Genomic DNA, 12,217 nt, shown 5'->3' on the forward strand with positions numbered 1-12,217 from the left:
CTCTGGAGAAGGAGCTGGTTGCAGCCATGGACCTAAAAAAAGCTAAATTTCTAAGGAAAACGTAGATAAAATAAAGGAAAATAAATGACCATGAGAACGAAGGGGTTACCTCCTTGGGTGAAGGCTAAGTTGTTGGCGACCAAGTCAGTAGTTAAAAAGTACTCCTGGTAGTACTTTCCTACATTAGACTTGTAGGTAGTCCCACTCAGGAAGGCGCGGGTCGTTTCCTGGTGGCAAAGATGAAAAAACCCCATATTTTCTTGGTTGGGGTTGGATTTGAGGTCGAACAGGTAGTTGACCTCATGTGGCGTAGGAACAGGCCACTTCTTATGACTGTAAAGGATGTAGAGTGCGGAAATCAGTCTATACCCGTTAGGGGTTATTTGGAAAGGAGCGACCCCGAAATAGTTGGCCACTCCTTAGAAGAAAAAATGGAGGGACAGGATTGCTCCTGCCTCAATATGATACCTAGACCAGGCGCTGAAGGTGCCACCAGGTAAGTTTGCCCGTTGGTCGGTGGTGGGAAGGAATAAAGTAACCCTGGAAAGTCCATACTTTCTGAGAAAATTATTTATCATCCTAGCAGTGATCGTGCTAGGAGGAGCAAGGTACCATTCGACGTCTGGTCGAATGATATTGCGGAGACGAGCTTGATTTTGGATTTCTGGGTCAGGAGTATTTTCGTCTCGACCACTGATCGTAGGAATTTCAGCCCAAGGAGCAGGTTGATTTGGAGGAGGATTGGATGATTTCTTTTTCTGGGCTTTAGATTTTACTCGACCCATGTTTTGAGAAAGGGTCGGAGGATTATTTGGGGTGTTTCGTGAAAAAGGGATCTCCGAAATTAATCGTGACAGTTGTTCCTCGTCCTCAATCAGTTGGGCCAGCAGATCGTCGTCGATTGGCCTCTCACCTCCCCACGGATCTTGCATGAAAATCTGCAAACAGATAAGGGGAGATGAGAATCTACAGCCTAAAAACTTATGTCTAAAAGTTGGAATAATGCTACTCGTGTATAAAATATAAGCTTTTATACGACCAGCAGCATTCTGACAAAAACATTAGGTTTTATGCAAACAGTTTGGAACATAGATTAAAAAGTAGAAGTGAAAAGTTTTTCATGGAAAACTTTTTTACTCTAAAAGGGCGGGAAAAACCCAGTTTTTCAACAAGCTTAAAAATCGAATTTTTACTTCGATTTTACGCCCTAAATCTATAATCTCAACTACCAAACTGATTCTCAACCTCTGTAAAACATTATTTCACTACCCTATGAAACACAGATCAGTGTAATCGGCTACCCCAAAGCAATTTTTTTTTTCAAGAATAGTCGAGAATGCTCAAAAACTTAGAATACAAAACGAAGATGAAACAGGTGTTGCATGACATTTCAACGACTGAAAAGGTTGATAAACTTACTTGGATAAATATTGAAGCAAGTCTCAGAGATACTAAGTCAGTTGGCTGGGCTGAAACTCCATGGATCGTCAAGGTCGTCTGGATTTCTGGGTGTTCTACACTGTAGCGCTAAGCTTGGTTGTTTGGGGGATTTTGGTTCTGCTTGTAGCGCCCTCCAAAGAGCGTTGTAGCGCTACCCTGCTTCCAGAAGAGGGTTTTTGAGTTATTTTCAAGGGTTTTTGCCTGGGGGTTCGGGGTTCGATTCCACCACCCCGTTTAGTGGAATTAGAGCTTCCCTAGGGCTCGGGATTGGTCCCGAGGCTAGGTTTTGGACTTGAGGTTTGGTGATGATTTTGACCTATGGTTGTGATTAGGTGTGCGCTAGGGCTCAAGGGGGGTCGTGCTCAAGGATCAAGTGAACAAAGCTAGCAAATTTAAAGGTAAGAAAACTGTACCCGGTATTTTGTTTGTGATGGGACTAAGTGCTCTCGATATCTGTATAATGTCAATGATGATATTATACCATGGGACATGTGATAGACGGCCTAAGGGTGCCGTATACAATATTTGCGCACAGGGCGCGGCTTGGCCACTGGTAGTCGAGGACAACTTAATATTCACTGAGCTCGGTTTAAGCGGGTCGGAGTCAGTGGGATAAACAGAGGGTGGGGCCTGAGGGCGCTAACCCTAGTTATCATTTGTTAATTGGTGATTGATATGAGTTGATAGGTTTAGTATGTTGAATACTTGATTATCATGAATGCTTATATGATTGAGAACATGCCTATGTGATATGAGGTATTGGATTGTTTGTTGACTGCTTATGCTCTGTTATTGTGTTTTCTTGCTGGGCCTTGGCTAACGGGTGCTACGTGGTGCAGGTAAAGGCAAAGGCAAGTTGGACCAATCCTGAGGTGGAGGGCTGCGGGGCAGAATGTACATAGTCAGCTGTTCGGTCACCATGGCCGAGGAGTGGATCAGGACAGGGATTGCTTAACTGTCTATTTTGCCTTAGTATGGCTAATACTGTAATTAAATCTCGAATCTTTTGTAAATGGTTTTAATTCTATTAATTTTGGGATCCCGTGTAAACAGAAAATGTTTATTTATAAGAAATGCAGCTTTTGAGACCAAAATCTTTTAACCCTAGTTCCATTATAGTTTCAGTAACACGTTTTTAATTAAATGACTTGCTTAGCAAGTCTGGCACTTTTATAATCACACAGTGTAGCGGTCTTGGCTATCCAGGGCGTTACATACGCTTTGTTCTTTAGTGTTCTTAAGGCGAAAGTGAAAAGTAAAAAGTGAAAAATTATCATGGGGGATTATTTATATTGATCGTAGCACTGTAAAAGAGGTAATCATGGAATTACTTTTTCAAAGCATGGGGAAACGTAATAGCCGTCAGACAATTTCTTGGAAACTGAAAAGACATGATTGGTTGCCTTTTCGAAAAGGCATAGGTGGCTCTGACAGATCTGGTGGGGTACGCCAAGGGTCAGTTTCTTAAGTTTATTTTATGCTGGTCGCAGTAAAATAAACTTAGGGGGCAAATGTTTACCCAAAAATGGCTTCTGATGACGTGGCAAGAACTTCCTTACACATGTCTAGCACGTGGTGATTTCAAATGAAAAGATCCTGCTCGACCATCGACCAGGTGTTCCTTACACCATCAGATCTCGTGATTAGATACGACCAGTCTAGTCGCATGCTCTTAGTTATTTCCTTTAAGATACGCAATCTTGTAATAATAACATTGAGATATTTTCCTTTATTTATCTTGATATGCTATCATTAATTGTAATTACGGCCCATTGGCCCATGTAACCCACCTGAACCTATAAATAGTGATGATAGGGCTCAGGGAAGGGGGTTGGAGACTGGAAACCTTAGACATTTTTTGTATTCAGAGAGAAAAATAGAGTGTGATTATCCACCGAAATTGTAATCCTCTCAAAGCTTGTGAAACTCAAGAACCTTAGTTCTTTGATCACGATTTTGAGGTTCAATATCAATAAGAACACTAAGTGAACGTAGGTCATTACCATTCATTAGGGTCGAACCACTATAAATCATTTGTGTCATTTCTTTACCATTTGATTACATTCTTGACTATCATCTCATTTCTTGTCGTAATTTTGACTCCGTGTCGTTGGCCAAATCAAGGGTCAACACATTTAATAATAAAGATTTGTAATTCATATCATAACTGATGATCATTTATAGATCAACCTAAATCCTGAGTGTTCATGAACTCCTGTTCATGTTTATTAAATCTTTTGATTCCTTCGTTAAGGTCTCTTCATAGAATGAGGCTAATGACTTTTGTTTTGGAGATTTAATATCATGGATGGTTGGGAACATGTATCAACAATACAGAATCTAATCTTTCCTAACGAATCGTATATTGGTTCCCTTAAGGGTTAATTTTGGAACTGAATGATTTTAAGCTCAAATCTATAATTAGATTATAGATTAATTATTCACTAGTGAATTAATGGGACTTAAGGAATAAGAAGTAAATTAGAAAGGTAAAATGATAATTGTTCCATTCTAGTTTATGAACTAATTAATTAGAGGGTTGAACTATTGTAAGATGGTTATATCAATGGACGACTTAAGATAAGATTTCTGTAAAAGTATATCTATAACATAAAGAGTTCAATTCTGAATTTATAGTGGAGAAATATCAGAATTAATAAATTAACTATTATGATTAAAGAGTTTAATTATTTAGTTTTAATTTATTGGAGCTTAATGTTATAGGTCCATGGTTCCCGAAATGGCTCAAACAAACACTAACAAAGATAATACAAAAATGGGCAAAATGACTTATTTGATAAGCAAAATACTATTCTATGCACTAAACATAATTATTGTATAATTATGTGTCATTAATTAATTATTTGATTTAACAAAAATATAATTAATTTTGAATTTATTTATTTTTTGGATTTTTGGTATTTAAATAATGATGAAAATTAGGAAAAATCGCATGCCCTCCCTGGCATGAGGTGGATGTGTAGCACAGTGACTGCACATTCACTGTGCACTGTGCTACACGCACAAGAAGCTTCTAGAAGATTCTTGGTTCAACAATTTTAGTTAATTATATATTAAATAAATAATGAGATATTTTAATATAATTAAAATATTATTATTTAAACAAAATCTCATAACTGATTAGCTATTTTTAAATTGTTTAAAATAACTAATATTATTTTTAATATATTGGATATATTAAAGATAGGAGTTCAGTTTTTCAGAGTCATACTTTTCAGAAATTTAAAATAGATCGTGAAATCTCCCTGAGAGAAATAGAACAGTGATACAAGCATAGGTCACTGTTCTTCAAAATTTATGTCCAAACTTTATCAGATCTCATGTGTTGAGAACATCTGATAAATGGATTTTGCCTATTGTTTTGTATAATGAGCTCACACTCGTTCTTTGTGTGCTGAGAATATTTTGGAAGATCTTGGTGTAAGATCTCAAGGATTTTTGTCGTACAAAAAAATAGCAGCAAGGAAGGACTTGAGGTAATTTTCTATTCATATATTTGATTAAATATATATATATATGTATGTGAAGAAGTAGATCTAGAAATCTTGTGGGGTTAAATTAACAATTTTGATTGTTGTTCCACTGCGTATAATCTCTAATTTGATCTATAAAAACCAACAATATTGACATCAAAATGTACCAGCTCTTTCTTCTTTTTATTGATATCACCATGATGCCTGCGTAACTGATTTCAGTTCCATAGCCACACTAATAATTTTTCTTCAATCCCATAGACCCAATTAGTCGGCACATCACCCTATTCATGTGCAACTACTTCTTTGCAGCTCCCTTCATCAACTCAAGCGCTCTCAAAATGAAAGTCTGGTCTTTTTTTAGAATAAAGGTCATCATTACCAGCTAGGACCGCTTGTATTTTTGTTAGAAAAGGCCTATGATCATTACCCCCAAATTCAAGATGGGTTACTTAGGAGCTAGGAAACAAGTCAAGCCAGCCAAGGTTGCATAACATTGTGTCCAAACAGAATTGAGTAAATGACTGGTCAGGATGATGATTGCTCCATGTGTATTTGGGTCCCGAGAACCCCAAGTCCACAATTTCACAGTCCAAAAGAGCATTTAAGAAGTTATTCATAAGGTAAGCGACCTAGCACCACCCCATCCTTTTTATGATTGAATAGTAGCAAGGTCCCATAAACAAATGTCCTAGCCTAGATAAAAATTCCCAAAAATGATGTTGATCGTTTGCATGTGGTTCTCCATATAATCCAGTGAATCGACAAGAGGAAGAGTCGTTAAAGAAAATGGTAACATCAATATGGGATTTAGGAGTTAAATTTGTACAAGAAAGTTCCTTCTTAACTCATAAAGTGATTATAGTGCTTAATTTATTTGCATAAGAAAACCACTCAATAATCGAAAGCAGTGATTTAAGTGCCTAATTTTCACTAACAAACCACTTAGCTAAGAATAAAGACATGTGCACACATAATTTACACCAAAACATTATACATATTTATGTGACATGTCATTTTAACCTAATAGAAATCATTTTAAATAAATGTGATTGGTTTAAAAAAAATTGCACATAAATGTGTAATATTTTAGTGCAAATTGTGTGTGCACACATCATTACTCATCCAACAAGAGTAATGACATATTTAGGTGACACATGCTAATTATATTTATGCCACCTTAAATATTTATTTAAGTGGGACCATCTTAAATAATTTTTAAGTTAATCTAGGATCATTAACATCCAAATACTTTGGGACCATCTTTTTTTCCTTTCCTCCATGACACTTATTCTTAACTGCCATCATTTCCCTCTACACTTCCTAGATCAATTCTAGTTATTTGACAGTACTCCCTCATCATCTGCCTACTTGATATTCGTCCATTTACTACTCTTGTTGATCCATGTTTGTGTCATTTTCTTTAATCATCCTCATTGTATTCTTCTTCTTTTTTGTTAAATCATAGTTTTAAAAATATAATTATTTTTTTAGAGTATTAGATTTCTTTTTTTCAAGAAAGTATATTATGGTTTTTTTTTAATTCTTTTCAATATGAATTCTATTACAAACTTGTTACATCATAATTTTTTGCCTTGAATTTTAATGTCAACGATTTGTCTTGAATTAACGAAAATGTGTTAACTTGAAAAGAGAAAAATTAATTATAATCAAAATTTTGAAAGAAAAGAGAGAGAATAGATGCATAATAAATAAATAAACAGTGGGAAAATGAAAACTTTAGGGGTAAAAGTTTAAAATATATATATATATATTACTATTTAAAAACTGTGAAATAGTAATATAATAAAATTTAATTAGTAAATAAAATGATGTATTCCTTTTTTATAATTATGTATTAGAATAACCTTTCCATTCATTTATTGATAAAATAATCATTCCACCTGGTGAGAAAACCATTTTTTTAAAATGTCATTCCAATCCTTTATTTCCTCACCCTTTTAAGGGTTTATCCATTTTTGCACCTTGTGTTTTATTTCATTATCTGATTGGACTCTGTATTTTCACAAATTACTTTTTAAACCCTATATTTTGTAAAATAGTTCAAATAGAATCTTAAATCTAATTTTGATCAAAATTTTCTTAACTGAAATCACAAATACTTCAGAACAAAAATAAAATCATTCTCCTTAAAAACTGTGCTGTTATATTCAATTTTATTTTTATTAAAATTAAGTTTAGGAGTCTATTTGAACCATTACAAAATATAGAATCCAAAAATAAATTTTTTAAAACACAGAATCCAAACAGATCATTAGAAAAAACACACAGGTCCAGAAAAGTATAAACTATTTTTAAAAAAGAAATGCATTCATTTCCATTCGATTTCTATCCCCCAATCAAACTGGGCAAATCTTATTTTTTTCATAGATGTCATATTTCCACAACTTTCAACTAAAAATATCAAGAAACCAAAATAGTTTCAAATTTTCTTGAAACTTCTTTTGTTATTTTCAGCACCATGCTAAAATCCGAGTAAACACTAGTACGAACTCGATGGATTTCATTAAACACATTTTACAAATAAACATTCTAAGCATTATGCAGTACATAGAGCTTCCAACAGCCCTTAGAATCCTCACAATAGGTGGACATTTTCAATTGAAAAAAAAAATGGAGCATACAACATTTTATGAATTATCAATTATGATCACTTAACAATACAGAAATACAGAAATATTGAGGCTGTTCTGAGTTACCACCTCCGGTGAGTTGCCAGCCCAAAATTGAAGAATTTTCTGGCGGCGACTACCAGGTGCACGAGATATTAACTTAACTGAAAAGGCATGAAATAGTCGAAATCGAAATGCACAAAGTGGTAGAAGGCATCAAGCAATGTGAGCTTAGCTTTATCCCGAACAAGGGAAACAACAATTTTGGTTAGATATGGCAGCGTTAATCAAGGATGAGAAATGGCAGAACATGGCTCAACCTACATCTAGATGCGAAGTTGACCCGTCACAGAATCACGACCTGAATTTGAATCCTTGTGTTTCATAGAAAGATTTGCGAATTGAGACTCAAGGTCTCTGCTGTTAGTGCGTCTGTGGCTAGAAGATGGTTGTTGTTGTTGCGGAGGTGGCTGCTGTTGCTGCTTATACAAGGTTTTTAGCCTTACAATCTCCCTCTCCAGTACTTCATGCTCCACTAAACAAGGAAACGATGACACAACATATCTTAGTCCTTTTTTAATATTTTGTGTCTGTATCTACATGCCCAGAATGGAAGATCGGTGATATCTTTCAAAGCAGCATTGACATTTTTATTGTTATAATTTTCCACTTACACTAGAAAATTAATGATTAATATTAATATCAGAACCGGCCATTGCATCTAGAAGAAAATCAATTTTCTCAAAACTGAAACATACAGAAAAGGAACCCAAGCTCCACAAGTCCTAACAGTAGTTTTTTCCAACCATTTAAACAAGCACAAGTTCTTCCATTCACAAAATCCTCAAGAAAATTTAGAACATTTTTCAAATATTTAGCTATAACCAGATGAATATCAGATCAAATAAATAAAATAGGGAATTGCATAAGTTGCCTAAACATTAACAATCAACTAAACAAACTTACAGTATTTAATAAGTTGCTCCTGCTCTAAGCTTTCTAGCCGTTGCTTAAGGGCCTTATTTTCCATGCTCAGAATAAGATTCTGCTGATTGAGAAATTCAAGTTCTGCCAAAACTTCAGAACCTTCTGCCTGTAGAATCAGACAAACAAAAACAATTAAACGATATTCTATTAAAAAAATTAGAAGAATACTCTGGGTTGGAAAATATGAAATGTCACTAGAATCTAGATACAAAAGGAGTCCTCCAGAACAAATAATAACAATTAAACCATTTTTTAGTCAACATCAATCCAGTCTTTTAACTACAGATTAATCTATGTCATATCTCTTCCCACTACTAATACTTTTTTTTTAAAATATGCTCCCCGCCTAATACTTGCCTGTAAAGCTTGTACATTTCTCTCCAGTTCAGCTATGTACTGAAGTTTCCGGACCCGTGAGCGCTGGGCAAATTGCCTGCACAAATAGAATTTCAGTTTATCAATGTAGTGTTCCATTCATAATCCTGTTTCAGACTCACACACATGGTTTGAATATTTATTTTCAATAGAAAAAAAAATTGAATCTACCATGTAAAACCATCATACAGCCTCGGAGCATGAAAGTAACAAAAGCAGTAGAAAAACAAATTGACAATGAGAATCAATTTCTAAAATAAATGGCCGAAATCTCAGAGAAATTGTTCAGACAATGACCCTAATAGGAAAAAAAATTGAATCTACCATGTAAAACCATCATACAGCCTCGGAGCATGAAAGTAACAAAAGCAGTAGAAAAACAACTTGACAATGAGAATCAATTTCTAAAATAAATGGCCGAAATCTCAGAGAAATTGTTCAGACAATGACCCTATAGCCTATTAATCAATAAGAACTTGACTAATTAGTACAAATTTCAAATGTTTTTATGCCAGTTTATCCATCTTTTTCCTTGTGGGTTTACATGTGATTAACTCGCAGAGAAAAAAAAACATCATTTTGAATGTGCTGAGCAAATATGCACAAAAAGTGTTCATATTTCTAATATATTGTACTGCATTACTTTCTGTAAAGGTTGCTACTATTATAAACCTATAAAAATCAAAGTAGACTAGCTAAAGTCTGACTACAAAATAATTATTTTTAAGATAATATGCATAAAATTATATTAAGCATCACTAAATCAAGAAACAGAAAAATCATAAAAAATAATTGCAGTTGTGCTAATGTTATTATCAAGGTAAATGCTAGATATGCAAAAATAAACAAATAATTTAGCTACGTACTGTTTAGCACGTTTGGTATCAGTATCTGAAGATGAAGGCCTAATACTAGGACAATCCTTTTTGTCAGAAGTCTTTGAATCATGTGGACTAGTTTCAACTAAGCCATGCTTTTCACTTGCTGTAGATGGATGCCCATCTGCTTCCAGTGGCATGGAAAAAGATCCTGAACCCTGACGAGATATATTATCCTTGCCAGAAGGAAGGCCACCTGGGTTATTTACATTCAAAGAAGAGTCCCATGTTCTATTCTTCTGTTTTGCCATGTTCATTTCTGCATAGAATGAAGCATGTCGCAAATCCTTATGATGATCGAAGTCTTGAGATCCCCAAGAAGGAGTTGATAGCAAATTCCTATATTTGAAATCATCCTGAGCTGAATAATCAATATTTGAGTTATTAATTGCATCTACATACGCAAAAGAATCACTTGATGATCGTCGATGGCCTCCTCTGCGTACAGGTGTCTCTGGTTCATTAAGAAGATCATCAAGCCAAGAAGGTTGTTCCTCAGCAAGAAAACTCTCTGAGGAAGTTCGTTGATGATGTGAATTTCCTTCTCTAGGTTTCTGAACAGCTTTTGATCCAACTGCAGGACTAATAACATAATCAGCATATGATGGCGAAACACTAGGAAATGGACTTTTTGGAGGAAGTAGAGCATGTTTCCCAGAGTACATCAAGCTCCTAAAGTTAGTCGACCCCTTTGAATTTGCCATAGCTGAGAAGCAAAAAGTATGTCCGGCATTAACAAATGAATCCGTGATCAGCATTGTGACAGACTAACCATAAACTCGATAATACTTTAAAAGGGAAAGCACAGCACCAAAACCAAATCAAAGTTATTTTTCTTTTTTCTTTACTTAAAAAAAAAAGGGAATGAAACCATGGAAAAATGCACCATTTTGAAAAACAAATTGACAGAAAGACCACTAAGAACAAAGAAAAGCAATATTATACCAAAACAGTAAATAAAACAGTTAACTATAGAAAGAAAGGGTAAACTATGTGCCATAACAATGCATCACCAGAACATTTTCAACAGAATTATCAATACGAGATCATACAATTCAGTAAAATGTTTCAAATAAGCCATCCTTGGCTCACATGACACAGTAAATAAAACAGTTAACTACAGAAAGAAAGGGTAAACTATGTGCCATAACAATGCATCACCAGAACATTTTCTACAGAATTATCAATACGAAACCATACAATTCAGTAAGATGTTTCAAATAAGCCATCCTTGGCTCACATGACACATCAATCTAACACAAGTAAATCCCACTTGCTACAGAAAATTTTCTAATACATAGCCCCTTCAATCTCAATTCAATCCTATGTTCTATGAAGAAAACTAACGAAAAAGAAACATCTTTCAAGGTATCAATCCCTAAACAGCAATTTAAGTTTTCCTTTTTTTTTGCCACAAAAACAAAAATGTGATATATTTCCTCAGGGACCTAAACAAAATCAGAAATTAAATATTCAAGCCATTATTTTGTTTTCTCATCTCACATTTTCTCAAGAACCAAACAGAGAATAAACAAACAAAGTAATGTAGAATGAAAATATATATATATCCTTTGGAACAGAATCTATGTGATTCCAGAAAACAAACGATGCATCTATAAGATTAAGAGCTGACTTTTACAGAAACAGGAGAAAGATTCGTCTTCGAAACCAAAATCAAAAAACTATACTTAAAAAAAATGCTTTCGTTATCGACGATTTTGAAAAACAAAAAATGAAAAGGGGGCATGCGTACCTTGTTGGAATTAAGAATCAAGATGTCAAAATGCAATGAGAAAAGTAAGAATATTGAAATTTTAAAGCAAAAAAAATGAGAACAAAAATCGTCTTCTAGGGTTCGTTTTCGCTGTTTTTCCTTCTACTTCAAACAAGCGCCTCTCTCTCTCTCTCTCTCTCGTTGAGGCCTGGTTGGAATGAAAACTAAAAAGTATAAACCAATTTTTGTTTGTGTTTTTAGGTTTTGTGTAATTCACACTTTCACCCCCAAAATATCTATTAAATACTATTCAAGCCTTTCATTGCCTTTTATTTTTCATTTTCACCTTTTCTATAAAGAATTTTGATTTTCTATTTTGTGAAAATTATATGTTATGATAAAAAAAACAAATCTGATTGCCAACTACCAATAAAAATTGGGGTAAGTAATAATTAGTCATATGATGTTACATTTGTGAAGATATTTTTTGTTTTAGGTATTTTTCGAAAATTTGTAGCTTTAGTTTTACAAATAGTATTTTACCTAAGTTTCTACAAGTTATAAAGTTATATAAAACTAAAAAAATTCATATTAATTGAACTTGAACCTATTCTCATTTAATTAGGTTCAAAATATCTATGACATGTCCTTTCAAAAAAGAAATATCTATGACAAGTGATTTATGTTATTATTAGT

General features: G+C 34.2%; 1 protein-coding gene across 1 annotated transcript; it reads right to left on the reverse strand.

The window, feature by feature from the left end:
• Positions 1-7,438: 7,438 nt before the first annotated feature.
• LOC133782158 (uncharacterized protein At4g06598) lies at positions 7,439-11,740 on the reverse strand. Its single transcript, XM_062221361.1, has 5 exons — positions 11,561-11,740; positions 9,796-10,513; positions 8,908-8,987; positions 8,534-8,656; positions 7,439-8,102 (listed from the first exon to the last, which is right to left on the reverse strand). Exons 2-5 carry the CDS (start codon positions 10,509-10,511, stop codon positions 7,894-7,896), a joined length of 1,128 nt encoding a protein of 375 aa, XP_062077345.1. The 5' UTR covers positions 10,512-10,513; positions 11,561-11,740; the 3' UTR covers positions 7,439-7,893.
• Positions 11,741-12,217: the final 477 nt, after the last annotated feature.

This window comes from Humulus lupulus, chromosome 6 (genome assembly GCF_963169125.1).
Source record: "Humulus lupulus chromosome 6, drHumLupu1.1, whole genome shotgun sequence".
NCBI classification, from domain to species: domain Eukaryota; kingdom Viridiplantae; phylum Streptophyta; class Magnoliopsida; order Rosales; family Cannabaceae; genus Humulus; species Humulus lupulus.